General features: G+C 46.0%; 1 protein-coding gene across 3 annotated transcripts in view; it reads right to left on the bottom strand.

Moving 5' to 3' along the window:
• The window catches only part of tnrc18 (trinucleotide repeat containing 18), a 62,192-nt gene that overhangs the window by 35,085 nt on the left and 2,810 nt on the right, over nucleotides 1-24,297 (bottom strand). For all 3 annotated transcript variants that reach the window (XM_018732732.2, XM_018732733.2, XM_018732734.2), the window contains exons 3-4: nucleotides 5,179-5,340; nucleotides 293-418 (exon numbers count right to left, since the gene is read on the bottom strand). In XM_018732732.2, the coding sequence (XP_018588248.2) occupies nucleotides 293-418; nucleotides 5,179-5,340 (288 nt within the window). The remainder of the gene's footprint in view (nucleotides 1-292; nucleotides 419-5,178; nucleotides 5,341-24,297) is intronic.

The following is a 24,297-nucleotide window of genomic DNA, read 5'->3' as shown; positions in this document are numbered from 1 at the left end:
CTGCCGAGAGCCTTTCACAAATACAGACTCGCCCTTCTCCCCGCAGAGCTCGCAAACCACTGGAATTGTGGAGGAAAAAAAAATCTGGCAAATGGATGAACAAACAAATGATTAATGATACAAATACATTCCTGCTTTGACAAACAACTGCAGGCCAAAGTTAAACTATTATTTGACTTAGTTTTGTCCCACTTGCTGGTCACAACATTACACTATGTGTACACGGAGGTAAATGGCCATGTGATGTACGTGTGTGTGTGCGTGCGTGCACGCACATGGTAGCAATACCTACCTTTTTGCGAGTCAAAGAGTGTGTGCTGGCCCAGCTGGGCATGGAGGGGGCTGCTGCTGGGGGCCTCCATGGGTCCCAGTGGAAGATAGGGGCTTGAGTAGAGACTGCTGGGCAGGGGAGGGAAACCTGAAAACACAGTCAGCGCAGGGTAGCTACACACTGAAGCAAAAGGAACTTTAACGCAGTCTGCTGTGAGGTAATGTAACATCATGACCTTCTATCCAACTGGCCGCTCTTAGGTTTAACATGGCTTTGGCACACAAATGTACATCCTACCAACAAGAGCCATAAACAAGTGCGGAATTGTGAAAGAATAACCTCTGCACAAGTATCCACAGTGAAACATAAGGTCAGGAGTTTGCCCGTGTTGACGTCACCGGTGTGGTGCACGGCACTGTTTGAGAAGGAGAGCAATGGACACAATAAAAGAGGAAGAGACATCTGTTTTTAGAGCAGCCTCTCAATATAACCTTTGACATTAGAAGGCCAAATCAACCTTGCGATGCACCAAGTCGGCTCACAGCCACCACCTGGCCACAAAGCAGGGCAGGAAGCTCGATGCCCGCAAAGCAACAGGAGGTCTGTCTGATGAAAGATCGATTTTCAAAGGGAGCGTGTTCCAAGCACGCAATAATTCATATTACTCGCAGGCGCGACACAGGAGCTTAGTTTGGAGAAGGTCACACAGTAACCATAGAAGATAACATTAAAAACAGATGAATTACAGACAGACAGTGGCACTGGGGGCTTTTGTTAACAAAAGTAAACTCTTCCAATACATGTATCCACTGTGGTATTTGCTTGCGGTACGTTACTATCCCTTTGCGAGGTGGCCCCGCATCAGTCCGGTCCGGGCTCTTAGTGCTAATGGGAGGATATGAATCCGGGTGCAGTGTGCCTGTGTGCACAATTGGAGAGACCGTGCGGACAGAAGGTCAAGCACTCTACGGGCCTGAAATGAAAGGGAGAGGGCGTGCATAGAATGATCCCCCTCCTGCAGCCCCATGAGCCGTCTCGCGTTACTCAGGGTGCTCGGGTTCCAGCTGAGCCGGGCAGAAGCGCAGCATCTCAACTGGAATGGTGGACGAGATGCCAGAAGGGTCCTATTCTCTTACAGCATATCAATCATTTAGAGAGGAAAAAGGAAACCAGCAGAGGTGCAGCTAAAATTCACTGCACGATTATATACTAGAGCGTGTCAAAAGAGCAGATGCAAGGGGAAACAAACCCGTGAGGCTGAGGCCATGTTCGAGTTGTACGTCGCTTTGGACAAAAGCGTCTGCTAAATGAATTAATGTAAATATAAATGTAAATGTTCCGAAAATTAAGGAGAATAAAGCCGGCACCAGGTGGACTGAACCATTCCTAAGTTCCAACCCTCAACTACTACACTATGCCGCATAATAAATGGGGACATAACACCCACCGAAAACAGTAATAATAATAACCCAAGTAATTCAGCGGTCACAGTGAGGTTGAGGTCAGGAAGGACAAATCACACAATTCAACGTCCCTCAAAAGAGCACTGACACGACACGCTTCTACTGATTGATATGCAGTCCTTCCGCATCATAAAAAACTGGAACACGTGTCCAGGCCTGTCAACAAAGGATGTCGCTCTGCTGTTGGGAGATAATAGCACCAAAGCCCTGGGAGCACAAGGTGTCAAAGGTCAGCATTTAATGACCAATGCCAGGGCTCAGCAGGGGACATTCAAGTTGGAGTTCTGGTGCAGATCCAGGATATTTTGAATCGTGCTCATCTTCCACTAGTTCTGCTGCCACAGGCCAAGACGGAGCAGAACCACGCAAGAGGAGAAGGTCCCGGGCTCTTGGGCTTCAAATAGTCAAAGAACGATGCTGACACTGTCAGATGAGCAGGTGACACACTATGTTTGGTTTCAAATCCAATCGCTTTGGAACATTAAATAGAAAAACCGAAAGCCGCTTTTAATTTGTTTCATAGAGCTGCTTTAAGCCAAGAGATGATACATACTAAATCTTACATTTTAAGGTTATATTTCAATTGCACAGATTGATTTTTAAAGGTACAACATAAATACAAACAAAAAACAAGAACATCGTATCAAGGCCGATAACTCTGACTTTCATAATGGAACCAAATTCTGTCATGAAAGGTTGGATGTCAAAAGTGCTCAAATCCTCAAGCGTCGAAATGTCTCACAAAGATTTTGATCAAAAATGTTTTTCAGACCTCAGTTGTACAATGCAACGCTTGAACACATGCAAGTTGACCCTGGACCATGCCTGGCCGTCAGCATTCCATGCAGCACAGAAGCCGCCTGACTGTCAGCAAATGGTTGTGGAACTTGTTCTTCTAGGGCATACAAGTTGCAGGCTAAATTTGGAGCTTCTCTGTATCACAGCTGATCTTTTTTTCTCTCGTGTGACATTCAGATCCACTCATTTCCTAAGCAGAGCCAAGTGCTAGGCTTCCATTCTTCTTCACACAATTGCACACTTTTCCGAAGACACAGATATGCCTGTGCGATATCCAGTGATCACTCAGAAACAACAACTGAAAAGGGGTAAAAAATAAGTATGACCAATCAGAAACAGAGTCTAAGGCAGCTTGGCTGGGGGGGAAAAAAAAAAAAAAAAAACACCACTTAAGGTACCGTACATATACAGCGAGACAGACTCCTCATATGCAAGAATGGAGAAGTGCCTGGTTCATCGGTATGCCAGTATGGACTGGGAAAGTCAAAGGAGATGCATATATAATTGTTTTTCTCCAAGTGAAATTGTCTGAATGGAGCAATTACTGTAAAGAGAGGGGGAGGAAAAAAAAAAAAAAAAAAAAACACTAAAGGACATGTGGACTTAATTTAATACACCATCGCTCACCCAGTATTGTGGGGAACTGCAACACATGAACAAAACGACTCCAGATGGGAGTGCTAAGTGGGAGGAGGGTAACAAAGAAGGTAAAAGTCTAAGAGAGGAGATTTTATGAAGATAGACGAGTGATAGACTAGCTTACTGTCACTTATTCACATGGAGCAACGATGTCATTTCCACAGAGCCACTGAGAAACATCAAGAAATCACATGCTCACACTCTCAGGGCTGTTGGAGGCAGGGGGCCTGGTGCTTATACTGCAAAGATCGTACTCACTGGAATATGCTGGGGGTCAAAGGTGACCGCGGAGGAGGACATTTGACAGGCTCTGCCACTGACAGTAAGGGCAGCAGAAACACAATCTATTCCAGACATAAGTGGTTTTTTCCCCCCCACAGTCCCACAATTAGCGTTGCTTTCATTTCAATTTTAGCATTTCCTAGATTAGTTCCATCCTTGTGATGTCAAAGTTCTGCTAAACATCCCCCTGAAGTACACAAGTGTGACCACTTCAGTTTAAATGAAATGCAGTCATTTCAATGTGGGCTTCACAAATGCACTATGCAAAGCGGGGATAAGTAGAAACCTAAAGTGGGTCTAAAATGCAAACTTGTGTTGCCATGCTACAAGCAGTGGAGAATGCTCAGTATGTTACCCACATAAACGGAGGTACATGCTGCCAGCAGCATGGTCGACAGAGAGCATCCACCATAACAACTTCACACTAACCCAACCCCACTGCTACATCACTTGAAGGTTCTTCTGCAAAACCTTGAATAAAGGCAGCCCCCCCAAAAAATGGGCATCCACTACATTCTAAAGGCATTAAATATGTTCCAGCAGTGTTTTACACTTCACTTCTCAGTGGTCCTTCAGGTCTGCTGTATAACTAGTGAGTGTGTACATCCCCCCCTTCCTCCCATACTACTAGAACCAGGTGCATTAGGGTAAACACGTTTGTTGCGACACTTCCGTAGGCTGTATCATATTAGCACATCTCCTGAAGAACTTTGATGCATGTGGATCTCGTAAAAGCTCCTGTAATTAAAGTCAACCTGATGTACATCATATTTGTTTTGGATTTGCACATCTTGCTTATGGAGGGCTTTCATTTATGGAGTATATAGTATTTGAGAAAAAAGATAAAAAGGAGACGTGAACGGACCAATTCCAGATTCTGCAGAGGAACCTGGGAAGCTTGGCAGGATTGTGGATCCCAGTTGGGTCAGTATCCCCAACTTGACCCTGGCGGACTGTCTTCCTTACTGGAGGAACACAACTAGGAACTAGGAGGCCCCTGTGTTTTTATTGTACATAAAAAAAAACACTTAAAAACTAAAGTATACCCCCCCAGTCCCCAGCTCCAACCCTCAATGAGGAACGCTTTGTCAGCTTTCACTTTGGGCAGTTCTAAGCAGTAGCCCTAAAGCAGAACTAGATCAGCAAAGCCATGAAGTGTCTTGCGGCAAGCTTCTCATTCCGGAGCCCTTTCATTTCTTCATCTGCCACACACCAGATCTCAGACCTCAGAGAGCACCGGACTGATTTATAGGAGTCCAATGCTGTTTTACAGCCCAGATTGCATCAGCTCAAGTGTGTTTCCAGACATTAAAGCGCTTTGGGGGAATATAGAAGCCCTAACCTGTCCCAGCCCAACTTTTCCTCTTTGCAAACAAAGCAATCTTTCCCATCTGGCGCCACAAAGATGACTGCAGTTACTCGGATGTCACTGAGCACATTTATTCAAATTAATTTGAAATAAAGATCACTTTAAAAGCTCTGCCGCCCATTCCACCACTGATGGCTGTTTTTCATTACTGTGCTCAAATCCAAAGCAGGCCTCCACATCAGAGAGCAACACACCTCTCTGTCCTGTCCCAGCGCTGGGCTTCGCCAACTATAAGTGCCAGTTGGTAAATCAAACATGCTGAGACAGTCAGTCAGCGGTGCTTGGGCTTCGTCTTCTGGACTACGTTTGCTCTGTACTTTGTACAAAGGGGTAAATAAGGAAGGGTTGGGTGTTACCTTCATGAGGGTGCGATGCCCACAGCTGAGCCATCTGCAAATTTGTGGAATTAGGTGCTCTGAAGGATGAGTCAGAAGGCATAGGGCTGGGGGTTCCATGTGGGTGGGAGGAGCCTACATAGCTTCCAAGGAAGGAGGTGGAGCCACCTGAAAAGGCATCACCTGCAGGCAACACAAGGAGGGGGTTGTTCATGTTATTGCACTGATCAAATCACCCTTGATATGAAATTACAGCATTCTTTTACAACAACGACCATGATAAAGTTATCTGTCAGTGTACCCTTGTGGTCCATCTTCAATTTCACCCACCCAGACTCTAATCAGCAGCAGCTCTTTTTAACATCTCTATTTTCTTCCAAGTGGATGGTTTGAAGGAGGCAAGAGAGCACATTCATAAACTGCTCACACTTGTAAACAGTCATGAATGGTTATTACTCAGCCTAAATATTTTGTTAACCATTGTCCCACTGGGCACCATACAGGATGTGTTTCAAGAGCAAAACCCAATACAGGCCTCTTCCATCCACCAGCTATGATATTTCTGCTTTTGGCGGTGGGGGGCGGTTGTTGGGTCCATAGAACCTCTTAGCGCACTTTTCAGAGAACCCTCAGAAAAAGCGACTCTCACCAAGGCAACCTTAGTGCTGGTGGGGCAATGGAAAACTTGCATGCAGCACACAGAAGATGGAGGGAGTGCTGATAGGGAACTTTCGATGGGATACCTGTTGCTTTACTGAAGCAAAGGCGAAATAGTCTTGAGTGTCCCATGCTGCCAGAGCACATGCATCCTAAAGGCTTGTACCAGCACCTTGAAACCATATCGACAAAGACTTGAGCAACTATCAAAAACGCTGCAGATAAAAGCTCCCTGCAAAGCAAAAATGCTCCCTGATCAAGCCTCGCCTTTGTCTTCGTCTCAAGGGGACTGCCATATGTTTGCATATAAATACACTAGCACCTCTCCGCCCGCCTTTATCTTAAAATCGATGCACGGGGGCACTTCCCAAGCGCTTGGTGGCAGCTCCTGGTCAATACGGCTTTAGCATGTGTAAACAATACATTAGCACAACAAGAGGGGAAGAGACAAAAAAAAAAAAAACAACATCAATGGACGCATGAGCTTCTGTCACATGGGGGGCCGAACCTGTGTAGGCTTTGTCTGTGGACTGTGTGGGGCTCTCTGGAAGGCATCTGAACATCTGAAACCAACAGCACACTATGTATCTGATCATCTACTGTATTGTTGGGCCTCTAATGATCACCAAAAAACTGAAGCCGTGAAGAAAATGGAATACTCTTCATTGCTACTCATCAAAACTGTCTATCAGCTACTTTGCCAGTGTTCAGAATTAAACTTATCACTGCTAACATTCAAAATGTTGCCAGTAGATTCAGAGAGGAGGAGACACAATCCAGAGTGCTGGTACGGTTATGGAAGAACTAGCACGTGTGCATGCGTGCGCGCACGCACACACGCGCACACACACTCTTCCAGCAAGACCGTGGATATTGAAATTGCCACCTGAATAACAATAAAATATTAACTGCATCTAAATTAAATGTTCATCCTGCAGCCAGCCTCATGTGAAGTGAGGAGGAACCCCTAAGCTCACATCCACACTAGTCCAACGTAGCCATTTCAAAACTGCCTTAAGACATGTGTATCGGTCATGTAGGCCTGGACAATTTAGCAAACCATTGCTTGAGTTTCCCAAAGCAGCACTGACTGGTGAACCCTGAGTCACAATGCACTGCTGTTGGAACAAGAATGAAACAACTGACTTTGGCCAGGTTTCGCCAGGCTTACCTGCCGTCGTTTGCACTAATCACGTACAGTTCTCAGAACTCAGATCCTTGCAACACATGCCCTCACATGACCTGTCATTGACAGTATTAGCAGTGTCAACTCCTGCTCCAAAAGTGGTGCTGACAAGCATGAGCCCAAATTCCGCCTTCGCAGCGAAATACAAAGATGACGGGGGTGTCCCACCTGCTTCGTCCAGCTCCCTAACCACAGCTCCACGTTTCTTCCAGGAACATAAGCGGTACCTCCTGTCGTGTGAATAAAACAAAACCTCGGAGAGACGTTGTGTCTGCTGGCACTCTACTAGACATGCTGTGCAAACAAGAAGGAAGTCGCAGAACCTGTACAAAGAGCAACTTTCAAATCATGCCTCCAGTGAACTTAGAGAAAATGATTGTCTTCTCAGTCCATTCCAAACTTGGTAAAGTCATTTACAGGCAGCGTGTCCAGGGTGGTCCACCGCTCAACATCCTGGGATGTCTGCCTTTACCTTTCCTCATGAAAACACTGACATGAGCTTCTGTAAATGTTTAACTATTAGGAAACTCTGTGACTGTTAGTCACTCTTGTGGGTAAAGGGTTCAATCTAACCAGGTTACACTGCAGTGCTCCAAACACCCCGTCAGAATCACAAGGTGTTGTTCCTGCACTTGGTGAGTCTTAAACCTCGCCTGTCTTCTCTACCACTGCTACAAATAAGGTAGACTTCAAAAAATAGAAAATACGAAATTGGAAATAATACAAAGCATACACAAGTGAAACACACACCAAGCACAGTAAAAGTACTGTTTGTGCAGATTAACTGATCTTTTAGATGCAGTCCTTCTTGCAAATCAGACACAAAACTAATTCAGTAGCTCATGCTGTAATAAATAGCATACTGAAGGGAAGTGTTTATTTGGGAGAAGGAAAAAAAAAAAAAAAAAAAAAAACCCATCACAAACTGCGCAAAGCAGACATCCTTAAGACATGAAGACATAAAGCAGAAGCAGGATTAAGTAGGAGGCCAAGACTGGCTGTCCTGTTGGGCTGCTGTCTTTCCTTATGCATTACTTGGATTAAGCACCATGGTGCATCTAATTGCAAGACCTTCACATTTGGATGCAAGCAGTCAGCAACTACAAATGCTGCCAATTAAAACTGTTAATTTGAAAATTAGATACAGATCTGGCAGCTACATGGGATAAGCTGGCAACCTTTTGTTGAATCACCTGTCTGTTTTTTATATTACTCATTTATCAAAGGGTGTCAAATTGGCCTTTCACTCATGTGTAGTGCAATCATTTAAAAAAAAATAAAGAAAATTTTTACAACTTAAAGATGTTATGTGCAGGCTGTCAAATAACGGGGCAGGAGGCCCCCGGTACACTGGTATGAAGCATCCCTTCACTGTCCCTGTTTGCGTGGCTGTCACAATGGCTGCGTTCCAAAGGGGAACTAAACTACGCACCACAGTTACAGCTACTTTGTGTGGCTCTGTTTACTTATTTATTATCTTTCTTAGACAGGACAGAGGTTGCAGTTCTCCAGCACACAGCTCCACTGTGGTTAAGATATACCCTCACTCCTGACCACATGACAACCACCAGAAGCAGCTGTGGTTGTCAGCCTCGCGTAACAATAATCACTAAAGGCAGCCAGAATGGAAAAAATAAAACTGATGTGAAATACTTTGTACTAGTACAGGAATTTCAATCTAACTCTTTTTTTGGAACTCATACCTCACGAGGATGAGTACACACTTTCTTGAAAAAAATCTCCTTATAAAGCTGCATCCTGCAATCCCATCAAAACCTCCAACATTTACGCCTTCCCCTCAAGACAAGGATCTCAGTATCAGGTTCAAGCTTATCACTGAAAAATGTCCTCCCACGGTTCTTCCTGCTCCATCAGGATGGCCCAGTCCAGTCCAGTCCAGTCCAGGCTTTGGAAGGGACGCACCAAGTCCAGCATACCTGTTGTAACAGGTGAGCCAGGGAGAGCCAGATTCCTGCGTTCCCTGCAACACTGTAGGTCTGGAACCAAAGCTTGAGAGAAGCTCCACATATCCCTGTCGATAGGCATGAGTGACAAGGAGACTGTGGTGTCTACTAGTAAGCTGGAGCTGCCTAAAGACATGCATCTAATAGGAGCGTGGAGAAGGTGCCTTTTAAGGGCCAGGTAATGCACAACTGAGCCGAAACTTCCCTGCACTGCTACATTTGCACATGAGCCTGTAGGAACAGTGTGCAAGGTTGTTTTGTCTTACAGCTTTCACGCTCAACACTTTGCATTCGAGGGCTTCACAGTGAACATCCTGAGCACATCACTGTTCTGCAAGCACTTCAGCATTAGTTTTGCCACTAAATTATCGTGACCTGGAAAACAAACTGGCCCTGATGAAAAAACACATGCAAGGCAGCAGTCCTAGAGTACATCCCAGCACATTAATTTTTCATCTCACACTGAGGCTGAGACATGATCATCTACCTCTTGTTCGGTTCAACTGCTCTCAGAGTTCACTTCTGGCTGCAACAGGCTTTAGGGCATTACCCTGAAATTACAGCGGTATGCCACTGTCCAGCTGCCAGTTGGCTGTGTTACGGAAGGGAATGAGTGCGCTTTCAAAAGTTTCTCTTCTATCCATCTCACACACGGATAAACACCATCTGACCTTTACGCACAACATCAGAGGGATGCAGGTCAGATGACTCAGGCAGATCTCATATCTTGGAAACACAGGCTTGCAGCAACTTTAGCAAAATAAGACGTTCATGAGCGCTTAGTCTCAAATGATCGTGTGTGTGTGTGTGTGTGTGTGTGTATTATATTCCCCACTCGCCCCCCTTTTTGCGGGCGGTCTTACTCCTTCAAGCTCAGGTCCTCTACCAGAGGCCTGGGAGCTTGAGGGTTCTGTGCAGTATCTTAGCTGTTCCAAGGACCGCGCTCTTCTGGACAGAGATCTCGGATGTTGTTCCCGGGATCTGCTGGAGCCACTCTCCCAGCTTAGGGGTCACAGCTCCAAGTGTGATTACCACGGGGACCACTGTTGCCTTCACCTTCCACATCTTTTCTAGCTCCTCTCTCAGTCCTTGGTATTTCTCAAGCTTCTCATGTTCTTTCTTTCTGATGTTGCCATCGCTTGGTATGGCGACATCTATCACTACGGCTTTCTTCCTGTTTGTCCACCACTACTATGTCCGGTTGGTTAGCCATTACCAGTTTGTCAGTCTGGATCTGGAAGTCCCACAGGATCTTAGCTCGGTCATTCTCGACCACCCTTGGGAGCGTATCCCACTTTGATCTTGGGACTTCCAGCCCATACTCGGCACAGATGTTCCTGTACACTATGCCAGCCACTTGGTTATGGCGTTCCATGTATGCCTTGCCTGCTAGCATCTTACACCCTGCTGTTATGTGCTGGATTGTCTCAGGGGCATATTTGCACAGCCTGCACCTGAGGTCCTGCCTGGTGTGGTAGACCCCGGCCTCTATTGATCTTGTACTTAGAGCTTGTTCCTGTGCTGCTATGATTAGTGCCTCTGTGCTGTCTTTCAGTCCAGTTTTGTCCAGCTACTGGTATGATTTTTCAATATCAGCCACTTCTTCAATCTGCCGGTGGTACATACCGTGTACAGGTTTGTCCTTCCATGATGGTTCCTGTTCTTCCTCGTCCTCCTTCTCGGGTTTCTGCTGCCTGAGGTATTCACTAAGTATCTCATCAGTCGGGGCCATCTTCCTGATGTAGTCAAGGATCTTTGTTGTTTCATCCTGGATAGTGGCTCTGACGCTCACTAGTCCTCGGCCTCCTTCTTTCCGCTTAGCGTACAGCCTCAGGGTGCTGGATTTGGGGTGAAACCCTCCATGCATTGTCAGGAGCTTCCTTGTCTTGATGTCAGTGGCTTCTATCTCCTCTTTTGGCCAGCTTATTATGCCAGCGGGGTATCTGATGACCGGCAGGGCGTAGGTGTTGATAGCCCGGACCTTGTTCTTCCCATTCAGCTGACTTCTCAGGACTTGCCTTACTCTCTGCAGGTATTTGGTTGTTGCTGCTTTCCTTGCGGCCTCTTCATGATTCCCATGCGCCTGCGGGATTCCAAGGTACTTGTAGCTATCCTCAACATCTGCTATGTTGCCTTCTGGTAGTACAATCCCCTCAGTTCTGACTACCTTCCCTCTCTTTGTTACCATCCGGCTACACTTATCCAATCCGAATGACATTCCGATGTCATTGCTGTAGATCCTGGAAATGTGGATCAGGGAATCGATGTCTCATTCACTCTTGGCATACAGCTTGATGTCATCCATGTAGAGGAGGTGACTGATGATTACTCCATTCCGTAGTCGGTATCTGTAGCCAGTCTTGGTGATGATCTCGCTGAGGGGGTTCAGGCCTATGCAGAACAGCAGTGGGGACAATGCATCTCCTTGGTATATGCTGCACTTGATGGTGACCTGCGCAATTTGCTTGGAGTTGGCCTCTAGGGTTGTTTTCCACTGCCCCATTGAGTTCCTGATGAAGGCTCTTAGTGTCCTGTTGATCTTGTATAGTTCTAAGCATTCCAGGATCCATGAGTGAGGCATCGAGTCATTGGCTTTCTTGTAGTCAATCCAGGCGGTGCACAGGTTGGTCTGTCTGGTCTTGCAGTCTCGAGTGACTGTTCTGTCTACCGGTAGCTGGTGTTTTGCTCCTCTGGTGTTTCTACCAATTCCTTTCTGGGCCCCGCTCATGTATTGAGCCATATGCCTGTTCATCTTAGCCACTATGATACCTGAGAGCAGCTTCCATGTTGTGCAGAGGCAGGTTATCGGGCGATAGTTGGATGGGACTGCTCCTTTCTGGGGGTCCTTCAGGATCAGGATTGTCCGGCCTTCTGTTAACCATTCAGGGTGGGTCCCATCCATTAGCAGCTGGTTCATTTGTGTTGCCAGGCGCTCATGGAGTGCAGTTAGCTTCTTTAGCCAGAAAGCATGGATCATGTCAGGGCCTGGTGCTGTCCAGTTCTTCATACTTGAGACTCTTTCTTGGATGTCTGCCACTGTGATGGTTACTGGATCCTGTTCAGGGAGGTTGCTGTGGTCTGCTCTTAGATCCACTAGCCACTGGGCTTTGTTGTTATGTGATGCCTCCTTCTCGATATATATCTTACCCCAAACATTTTGTAAGACGTCACTGGTCACGGCTCATATGGACACTGATCATATTTATAAAACGGACACCAGACCAACACTTGGAAAACGTGCTGTAAGGAGCACAGAGACTCATTTGAAGGAAGAGGAGTAAAGGAGAGACCCCTCACACACACACGCACGCACGCACAGTACTTCAGTCTTTGTAAGGGTGCAAACAAGTAGGGTTTTACAAAAGGACCATATTGTTTTATTACCAATTCCAGAATGCAGCTCCCAGAAGGTAGAACAAGAGGGGATTAAGTGGGAACTGAGCACATCAATTGGACACATTGACTTTTTTAATGAAACAATTATCATACAGTATATCAGATTATCATAACACCTAGAGTCTTACTTTGGCAATCCAAATTTTGTTACTCAGGATTACAGAATTGTTTTTGTTGGCAAAATCTATATCAAAGGCTGAACATAATTTAAAGTTTTATATTTCTACCTACATACGCTGTCTGATAGAAGATATTTATTGAATTAAAAAAGGCACCATGCCTTTTCTATCAAGCACAGTTCCTTGAAGTTTGAGGTTGCCTGGTCTTATTTAATATACATTATACCAAAACCTGCCATTGCCTTCGGACTGACCAGAAGAGTGGATTCAAGGAGACCATCCACAGGCAAACTGTAGTCTACATGCACTCTTCTTCCCCATGTGTGCCCAGACAGATATACTGACTACTCTAAACGCTGCAGTCTTTTCTATGGTTTCTTATTTCAACAAAGGCTAACCCAAGGGCAGATGTGCATGATCCAGTGGGGTTGAGATTTAACAAAACTCCAGCCCAGTTCAAATGAAAACCAGTCCTCTGCCAGAGTCTATACCAAGAATAAACAAACTGGACTGTGGTAGAGATGCCAACTTCTATCAATTTTTTCTAAGACAAAAACACTTATTTGTCTGCCATCAAAAACAAAAAACCTACAGCAAAACAGTGTTTGCATTTTATGGCTTAAAGTCATTGGTGCTGTGCCCTGGTGCCTGATTAACTTTTTTAAATGGGAATAAAGTCTTCTTCCGTTACACTCTAAAGAATTCTCCAGACCATTTTCATAAAATAAATAAAACCACAAATAACTCCATACATATCATTCTTGTGCTGATTTGTTAAAACACAAACACATACTTACACACCCACAAAGCGCCTTGCAAAAGTATTCAAACCTCATGAAAGTCAGCACCCTTTTCTGATTTCAAAAGATACAGACAAATACAAATGTTGCCCCATACATCCATCCATCCATTCTCCTTCGCGCTTGTCCTAGTAAGGTCATGGTGGCAACAGGGAGAGGAAAGAGGTCCAGCCGCCCCGTCCCCTGCAACTTTCTCCAGCTGAGCCCGGGGATCCCCAGCCGTTCTCAGGCCAACTGTGAGATATAATCCCTCTAGCAGGTCCTGGGCCGACCTCAGGGCCTCATCCCAATTGCCCACGCTTGGTATGCCTCCAAAGGGAGGTGCCCAGGGGGCATCCTTAACAGATTCCCAAACCACCCCAGCTGGGTCCTCTCAATGTGAAGGAGTAGCAGCTCTACCCTGAGTTCCTCCCAGATGTCTGAACTCCTCACCCTATCATGGAGAGTGAGTCCCAACACCGAGCGGAGAAAATTCATTTCAGCTGCTTATTCTTTTGATCATTACCCAAAGTACATGACCAAAGGTGAGGGTAGGGGCGTAGATCAACCGGTAAGTGGAGATCTTTGCCTTATGGCTCCGTTCTCCCTTCACCACTACAGTCCGGTACAGCAACCGCATTACTGCTGAAGCTGCTCCTGGTCTGCGGCCAATCTCACGCTCCCTTCTCCCCTTACTCGTGAGCAGGACCCCAAGATACTTAAACTCCTCCACCTGGGGCAAAGTCTCTTCCCTTACCTGGAGGGGGCATGCCATCCTTTTCTGTGAGAGAACCATGGACTCAGACTTTAAGGTGCTGATCCTCATCCCAACCACTTCACACTCGGCCGCAAACCATTCCAGTGCATATTGGAGGCAGCCATGTGACAATGCCAAAAGGATATCATCATCCGCAAAAAGCAGAGACATCACCTTCCGACTCCCACATAGAATGCCCTCCTGACCTCGACATCCTATCCATGAAAACCACAAACAGGAGTGGAGACAAGGCACAACCTTGGTGCAGTCCAACACCCACGTTGAATGGGCTTGACTTAATGCTGAGTATGTGGACACAGCTCTTGCTCTGTGTATACGGAGACTGAATAGCCTGTAGTAGTGGCCCTGGCATACCATACTCCCCAAGCACCTCCCACAAAATTTCTCGGGGAACACGGTCATAGGCCTTCTCCAAGTCCACAAACCTCATGTAGACTGGATTAACCAGCTCCCATGCCCCCTCACTTATCTGTGAGAGGGTAAAAAACTGGTCCACTGTTCTACAGCCAGGATAGAATCCGCATTGTTCCTCTTCAATCTGAGGTTCTATCGACCAGAGCCTCCTTTCCAGCCCCCTGGCATAGACTTTCCCAGGGAGGCTGAGAAGTGTGTCAGCCATGACAGCCCTACCACATCAAGCTGAGGTGCTTCCTGTAGCATCAGCTTTAACACTCGGGTATCAATAACTCCAATTTAACCTTACACTAATTTAGCAATTTGTGAACAGTTCTAAGAGCTGAAAATACTTTCCCTTCTGGGGTAAGGGCAGCAAAAACCAGGTTTCCAATGTCACCACAATTAAAGGCAATGACGCATTGGACTGGCAGACTATTTGAGCATCCCTCGTCAATGAGTGTCGAGATAACCATGAGTGTGGGAGCAGGACACTGCATCGGTGACCCTCATGCCTTTTATCACCAGATACCTCAGTGCGTGTGCATGTGCGTGTGTGTTGACAATCTCACGCAGCAAGAGGTGACACCTTCTTGTCACAGCAGGCCCGACAGACATCCAGTCAGCAGAGCACAGCTCAGAGTGTCTCAGCCTGTACTGACATTGCTGATGTCAAACCAGACATTTTGAGCAGAAGTACACTGTACTCAGCCTTATTAATTATGGCCAGAACAACCCAGAGCTGGTCCCTAAAAACACAATGCCATAGGAGGTACTCTGGACAAGATACCAGTAAGTAGCCATTTCTAAATTCAAATAATCGACTGCAGCTGAAGTCAGTGTAACTTATTCCCATATTCCTGTGGAAGGAATACACTCCCCAGAGTGTAAGAACAGTGTGACAGTCTGGGAGGGGGGGACTGGTCTTTCTTTGGAAATGGGTCACCATTTAATTGCAGAGCACATTTCAGCCTACGGTACTTGAGCTAGTGCAAGACACAGGGATACGCAACTCCAAGACTCAATCTAATCAGTCCTGAAATGTCTTAGTGCTAAATCGCACTTTAATAGGTCTCTTCTGCTCTGGTTTCCTAGCAGATGCTAAATGGGGACTTTGTCAAAAGAAGGTGTTCCATTTCATCTGCTTCCCCTTGCAGTTGGATCATTCACCGTTGTTCTTGTGTGTTGGGGGCAATGTTTGGGCCGGCATTGTGTGTACAAGGGTAAGAGCATCAGAGAACTTCAGAAAGGGAAAGAGCACAGGACCAGGCACACAAAGCTGTGAAAAAATTTTCCGTGTGCATATTCTCATACTGTACTTTAAATCACTCACTTTTGGGCTTTGTAGCAACTGTTAGGAACTTCAATGTATTTTCCCCCAGGAAGGGTGTCTAGGTCTAAACAGGGTTAATGAGGAGAGAATTACATCGAGCGTTAGACATAGAAATGAAATGGAGATTATGATTTATTTTTGCTTGCGGCTAGCAAAGAATACACAGCACCCTTTGCTCCAAAGTAAATGAAACAAGAAGCCTTTTTGACAGACAGTAAAGTTCCAATTTAAATGGGAATTTGGTGCAGAACCCAGAGCAAAGGGCTCGTGAACAATGGAAAAATGGGCATTTTGCTGAAAAGGCGTTAAAAGCTTTTGTGCATTCAAAGACAAGTTTTGACAGTTCTGATTTATACCACGCCATGTATTTCCATTTGCAACCTGCCCCCCTACAATCCCACAATCCTGGTACATGCCTCACTGGCCTTACAGCAAGTCTCAGTGCGACCCCCCTTTCACATTGTGGGACAGAGACAATGGGGGCCAGAGGGACTCCAGACACATCTGCCCCTTCAGGCATATGCCTTTATCCCAGGCTCCACGGCCAGTCAGAGCAGATCACCGTGAGGGATGCCTGGAAGCTGGGATTGGCTCCCTGGGGACCACCTTGCCTTGCCCTGGGGCATGGACCCACCAAAGGAAGAAAAGCCTTACTACGAGCCACTTTAATCAACGTGGAAACCAAGCCATCAAGACTCTTACACAGCTTTTTCCATCAATGTTCCTCCTTAGGAATAGCAGTCAAGCAAAAAAAAAAAAAAAAAACCAGGAAGCTGCTTAAAAATGACAGCACATCACAGCTGGTCAGCTGTGTCCAGTGACAGAGTGCATGGCATTCTTTTGTGTGGATGTCGACATGGTCCCCTTCCCATTCCCAGCCCCCCACGTTCAGGCAAAAAGCTTTTTTAAATTGCCATAAAACAAACGCTAAAGGAAAGAGCGGGAGGATAAAATCAGTCATAACAAACATCATACTGTTCATTTCGACTTTTGCGTCCCCACCATATGCAGCAAAGTGCATTAGCATCCCTGACAGTAACACACTCAAGGGCTGCTACTGCGCTGTGTGCCCATGTGCATGGGGGAGGGGCAGCAATGCCAGCTGGATAACCTGGGTCAAAACATAACCGTAACCCTCCAAAGCAGGGGGGGGGTGCGCAAGCGTGGCATTTTGTGTCCCCGAGCCCATGTGCTGTGTCTTCGGTTCTTAGAGTCATGGGTGGAAGAACACTGCCGTAGCCTTCGATAAGCAGGAGAGCAAAGACTGCAATGATTGCTGTAGCTGTGGCAAGGAGTTCCTCAGCAGCTGTGAGGTCAACAGGGATTGTCATCATTGCAGAGTGCCGAATTCATTTTTAGAAGCTGGGTTCTCTAACAAAGCACTCCTGAAAGTAGAGGCACAAATTCCTGTGATGCACTTAAAAATGGCCTTACAAAGCAAAGGCATTTACCAAATATTAACTCCGCTTAATGATGGCATCAGACATTTAAAAAAAAAAAAAAACCATTGGAATTAAATCTTACAAAACACAAAACTGCAGGTAGCTGTTTCGGTGACCACTGATATCACGGATGTCCAAAGCCACATCATCTCCAGACAGATCCATGTGACCGCTTTGAAAGAGTTTGAACAATTCAAGAACACTAGTACATTGCAAAAGGCTCCTCCTCACCTTTCTTGTCCATCACCATCAGGAGACACATACACACACTTGTGCACAGCTAATTTTAAGAAGCAATTTCTTTAACTACAAAGAGAAGGGATGCTGAGATGCTGAATCAAGCCCCCCCAGTCCTAATGTCACCAAGCTCCTCAAGGCAGATTTGAAAAAACCTTCCAGAGTTCTTGTCACAACTCTGGTACACCAACATTGGTCAAGTAGCAAATGTCTGAAAGCTGAACTCTGCAGCAAGTGTGAGTTTGTGTTCAGTCAGTATCTGCAATGCAAGGCCTTTACGTTACAGCTCCTCTGGCAGCATGGTCCTGTGAAAAAGTAACAAAACGGAGCGTGAAGAAGGTGCACTTGGAAAGCATTTAGAGAGCCACAGACAACTTCCATCACTCAGTAGACCTTTACTCATTCCCAGGTTGACACACTACACTGGAGGACACGGTACAGTGCTATTTAGAGAACCACACTGCTTGTGTGGAGGACACCAAACTCCCCCTGGGATTTCACAGCTCAGCCTCCCTGTCAGGCATAATTTATGTTTTTATTCACAATCTTAAACAAAGAGGCAAATGAAAGGCAAAGGGAACAATGATACCAAAAGGCTGATGACAGATGCAGCTGAAAATAAAAATAATCACTACATACTAAGTTATTTTTGCGTTGGCGTGAAAACAAGAATATGGCAGAGCACGGTTCTGTTGGCAGAACAAACAGTTTATTGCATCTTACAGAACATTTACACTCTTGTTCTAAACGAGCTTCAACAATCAACCCTCAAGCAGAAATACTATGTTACAGTCTTTCCACAATAAAGTATTAAGCGGAAGGAGAGAATAATCCAATGACACACAGCAATTACTGAAGAAAAACCATCTTTGACCACGGTGATCAGTCAAGGTTTCATTGTGGACCCAGACAGGAGTAGAGTTCGGGGGACCCTCATCCAGACTTGTGGACCTTTTTGCTCATCTTATTTATGTTAACAATGGCACATTCCACCCTCACTCTATCAGACACAGAAGGAAGGAGAAGGTGCAGAAGAAAGAGAGTCATAATATACCGAACCCTTTAAATGCCTCATCAATAATGGATTGAGGTTGAGTACAGTAGGGTGGGGGAGGGGTGGGGAAATTAGGGGAAAGGAGATTTGTAGGAGAACTCCTCAGAGCCTCATCACGTCATTGTCATCGCTCAACGTGCACGCTTTGGAAATGTCGTCACGCAGGTTTTCCGGACAGCAGTGTGTGCTGGAACTGGCCACAGCAATACGTTCATTCCCTAGCAGCTATGAGCTCCGGTTCTTAGTGCATTTTGGAAAGTCAGCAAAACTATAAGTGGTAAAAATGCTCTTATTAAAAAAAAAAAAAAGAGGGTGTGCAGCAAGGGAATAGTGTCTGTCCACTGGAGCCCAGCAATGATGTCCATTGGCTGCACTGGCCTGCAGTAAAAGGGACATCTCCATCTGGTTCCCTCAGCTTTGTCCATCCAAAGTGAAACGCTGTCACGCTAAGGGACATTGCTCAACGGGCCACTTTGCTGCTTTAAACAGAGGCATACCGAAGGAAAGAGTGAACCTTTCCGTTTCCACATTTAGAACAAGACTGTGTGTCGTTCTGCGTTGTTCAACCCTTTCTTACCCCCTTCAGAACACAAGCCTTTTAAAATCGTCTCAGCCAAAGAAAAAGAATTTACCTGGATGGAGGTACTGCTTTGTGTACCGCACCATTAAACAGGCATGGTGAAAACATGGGGCTTTCAACGAGAAATAAGTTCACTTCACATTAACAGGCAATGTCCTGAAGAAAACACTCAATGCATTGTACCTGAAAAAAGTGCATCTGAGGCCTGGAATGGCAATTTGTACTCATGCCATGGATGCCATTTACATGTACTTATTTATCAGACACTTCTCTCCAAAGCGACTTCCAATGAACTGTATGTAGTGCTATCAGCCCACTCACCTTATTCACGAAGGTGACTTACACTGCTAGATACACTACTTACAATATAGATCAGTGGAACACACTCTCTCTGTCACTCACACACTATGGGTGAACCTGAACAGCATGTCTTTGGACTGTGGGAAGAAACCAGATTACCCGGAGAAAACCCACACAGACACGAGGAGAACATGCAAACTCCACACAGACTCAGCGCAGATCGAACCCACATCTTCTTGCACCACCCAGGCGCTGTGAGGCAGCAGGGCTACTCGCTGTGCCACCGTTTGCCCAATTTACCCAACCTGTGCCCACCTAATGCCAAAGCAATGCCAAAAATCGCATCCCTTCTTCCTCTCTCCCACAGCCACATTCACAAGGCCTACAGAGGTGCATAGATCACATTCAAATGCTTCTTACTGCAATAAATAAAACCCATATAAATTAATGCTTTCTGATTTAAAGCAGCGGGGATGCCGCCCACTGCCCCCCCCATCCTCGAGGCTCAAATAACATGGCGCTTTCATGTTGCGAGCGATAAAAATGAAGCAGGAGCTGGTCCCGGGCACAATAGGCATCCCCCATCTACCCCTCCCGAGGCCCACATCCGTGCCCCAGCACACTCTTGACTAAACAAATAAGCGCTCTACTTGGCCTGTTTCCCTCCAGCAGGCACCAAATGCAGCAATATAGTGGAGTCGCTCTCATCGCCGCACTCTTCAACAGCGCTGAGGACGACCAGCTTTCCCTTGCACCGCAGACACTTTAACTTGAGCCAGGGGGAGCAAGCACTTGCACTCATGAAGGAAAAGAGAAAATTTGTTGTACATGGTGTACCGCGGTATGTCCGTATTTATTCACCTACCTCAAAATCAGAGCTGAAACAATTACAAGCAAAGCAAACATGCATGTTCTTGCTATAGTTTGCTTCAGAGGGGGTGGAGGAATTAATCCATTACAAGTAATGAGTGATAGTTAATGGCAAGACTGGACTTTTTCAAAGAAAGTGAGCAAGTCCAGAAACAAGGATGTACAGTATCTGCAGGTAACTGGTGCCCAGCAAGGGGGCTTTGGGCCACAGCAACTCTCCCTCATTAAGAAGCGCGGGCAACAGGAGCAAGTTGTCCTCTCCGAGCGACAGCAGCAGTATGACAGCCACACCAGAGCCCTGCCACACACTGCATGTCACCCAGCTAGACTAGCTGTGTGCAGGGACGACAGTGACATGGGTTAGGTCCTCTCACAATCAAAATGTCATGATGCGAGAAGCTGAGTAGCACAGGGGCTTCACACTTGCGCAGCAGCACATGCACAAACTACGAGAACCACATTTCAAAATCACACACCTCACAAAGAGGGGACTGAGAAGCAACTTTCTAAATTTGAAGAAGAAAAAAAAAAAAAAAACTATCCTTTAGTCTTAAAGGAAATGATGGATAATGTCACAGCAAGTTGCGTGCCACATATTTGTGTACCGTCACCAGCTGAAAACGGCATCAAACCAAGACAAGCAAAAGCTTTAAACTAAACTGACAGGGTGCTTTAAAACAACATGTAGGCTTGCTGAACAAGACTGCCGCCTGAGACACATTGTTGGCACAAGATGAGCATTTTTTCCCTCATTATTAGGAATAATCTTACATGACGGTTCTTGGGGAAAAAAAAAAAATGGGGAAAAAAATTAAGAACAAGAAGGTTCTCATCTCCCCCCGCCACATTTTTTCAAAACAGCAACAGGCCCTGAACCCCCTGGGTACAGATACCGTAAATGCACATACTATAAAAATGTGAATGACAGGAATATAAATGTGCAGAAAAAGGCCTAAATCAGAGAAGAGCAACAAGGTGCAGCTCTAATAACTGCAGAGGAAAATAAATCACAAGAAATGTCACCCAGAATGAAGTGCCACATCAGTTCACTTTCAGCCAGGCATTCGAGCAAATACTGACCACAATCCCTCACAGATGTGTGGAAATAAGTACACAGGAGAAGGGCGTAAATATGGGTAAATACATGCACAGAGGATGAAATGTAAACAAGCTTCAAAGAACCTGTACAACATGAAAAAAAGGCTCAATGCTGTTAGGCCCCTGGAACCACAAGTGTACACAAGCTACCTAAGACAGAATAGGAGAGAATGTGTTGTCAGAGCTAACGAGGACAAGAACAATGCAAAAGTGGTTCTGGGATGTAGCCTGAACACAGCAGCTGCAATTTGTCATCTCCGCTATCGGATGAGAAAGCAGAACAGAAGATCAAATAGTGCTGGACGAATTGACAAAACATATTGAGGAAAAAAGGGTCTTATTTCTTACTGCTGTACTCTTAAAAAAAAAAAAAAAAATTAAACACTGCTCACATTAGACCTTGAGGTCACACAAAGTTATACACAAGTTGCAGTTCATGAGCACAAGTGTGTTTTTAAAATAATTCTGAACACTGTATTGAGCAGGCAAATCACAATAAGACCACTTTCATCATCACAGCTTTTGGCTTATAAACCAGTTTGTTGTATGTAACTCTACTGGTCGGAAGTGTTACTCATATAGGGGAACAGCAAGCTGGCTAAGAGGACTCTGGAAAGTAGGATGGCTGTGCTTTGCCCGCATTTACATTCCTTCATGAGCACATTTCTGCACCTTATCAGTAAAGCCTCCTTCCCTGCAATACAGCATAGATGTGGGGCATAGCTGAACTTTTCTGCTCCACACTTCTCGCCCTCTTACATGTCTCTAAAGGGGCTGACTCAAAATGGGATTTATCCCTTCCCAGTATAACTCTTCTCATCCTCTCCACCCTTCACTTCCAGAAAAGGGGAACTTTCCCTGGGCTCTGCCTTTCAAACACTCAGGAACATTCCGCACAAGCAAGGGGCCTCCAACAGATGTTCCCAGGTAGGCTACATGACCACCCCTGCACTCATTCTCCTCAGACCGAAAGGGGACTCTGAACCAAGGGTTTAAATAGAATTTCAATAAGGGGGCTTCAAAAACTAAATGTCCAAAAAGAAGGTACTAAGGTAGAATGTTTCTGCCTCTACAGAAAGCAGCGTGTCAAGGTACTCGAGTCCCTTTGTCCACAGCTCGAGAAGCGGCATGACACCGCCTCCTTTTCATCCAGTCAGATCCACACCGAATTCCGGCACAGGTCCGAGGGCCACCGTCATGCGAGCGCTGGACTAACAAGGATGGCATCACCGTCCTGCTCAAGCCTTCCTACAGTCAATAAGATCTTGTTGCTATTATTTTCCTCTGCAAAAATGATCAAAGTCACAGTCATTTATAGCATAAAGCTACAGATCTATTACTATTTAGATAACATTTATTATAATGTATATGAAAAAATAGACAAGCTTGAACTTTCCCCAGTTAATTTCAAGTCATTTAAACTCACTTAGGGCTATTAACCGCATGTATTTTTAGACACATTTGGTATTGTGGACAGTGTAGTAGCCTGATGTCACTTCTTTTGACAGCTCTCAGCCCACCAATGTAATGTAAACATGAGCGGAAAAGACGACAATGCCCAGAACGCACCCGCTCGCACCGAGAAATCTCTGTCAAGCAGCTGGGACAAGGTATATTTCAGGAGCACTGCCTGAGTGCAACACAAAGCTGCAGAAGAGAAATAATCGGGTGGCTTGTGCAACAATCACTCTTCCTGATTTTCCGGCTTGACCAGAAATGACATACTCCCCATTTACCAGAACAACACACTGAAGGCAAATGGGCCACCGGCTGCAAACGGCTGCATGTGTGCAGAATATGAACTGTGTACTTCACTTCAGCACTACTTTAAACCCTGAAATCCTCTGAGATGTCTCTGCTCACGGGCTATAAATAGATCTTTCCAGAATAGCACACACCTTGAAGAGGCGCTGAAAGCATGCCAGTAATATCCTGTAAGCAGTGCCAGTGTAAGTGCGAACTTGGGACACAGGTGTGCTGTGGTTAAATGCATCTCCACATACAGGCAACATGGGGCTGACGCCAGGGCTATGGGGTTCATCCCGAGGTTCTGATCGACTCCTTTACTGAAACCAGCCCACCTTCTCGGGTAAACCCCCCCCAAAAAAAAAAAAAAAAACCCAACTGATTTGCTCTGGGGGAGGGTGTAGAAGGGAGTAAAACCAGCTACGAAAAAAATGCAGCATGAGTACTTGCAAGGTACCTTGCAAGACATTCAGTGCTGAGTTTGAATTTTTTTTTTTTGTTTACACATTTTATTGGTGAAGGAGCCATTCGGACACCTAGACGAGCACGCACGCACGCGCACACATACACCTCCTCGGGAAATACCTGAGGCACCGACATGTATTTAAGGGGGTGCTGAGATAAACATACCATTCTGTGGTTATCAGCGAAAAACAACAACGGGGCAAATACAAATTAATCATTAAGCTGAAGATATGAGTCGGGCCGATTCGGCTGTATTTTCCGCACGGATCGACCGTTAGCAAGTGACGAGCGGCCCATGTGGGTCAGTGACTGACGATAGACACTAGGAAGGCAGGCCGCGGGCTGGTCAGCTTAGGCACCTTCCAAAGCCATTTTACCAACTCGCCCACCCTCCTTTTTTAATTAATAACAGGCACGCGAACTCCTTGAGCCCTGCGGAAAGCGGCCTCTACGACACTCTGGACACAAACACGAAACATAAGCACCGAGTACCTTCAGCGCTCTCAAACTTTGAAACGGCGGTGCCGAGATTAGGCTCCATCCCCGCGGAGGAGCCCCGAAGCCCGAGCCCAGGCCGCCCCACCTCGGGCTTGCCTGGCTGTGCACAAGCCGAGCCGCGGAGCCCGGAGCCCCGAAGCCGAACACGAATCCGGATAGCCGAGTTTGGAGTAGCGCTGAAGGGAAACACGAGCGACGAGGCTTCGCGGCGAGCCGAAGAGAAGGAACATTAAAGGTAAAAAAAA

Source organism: Scleropages formosus, chromosome 3, assembly GCF_900964775.1.
Source record: "Scleropages formosus chromosome 3, fSclFor1.1, whole genome shotgun sequence".
Lineage (NCBI taxonomy): Eukaryota > Metazoa > Chordata > Actinopteri > Osteoglossiformes > Osteoglossidae > Scleropages > Scleropages formosus.
The sequence above is the reverse complement of the archived record's forward strand: the minus strand, read 5'-3'. Positions and strand labels throughout refer to the sequence as shown.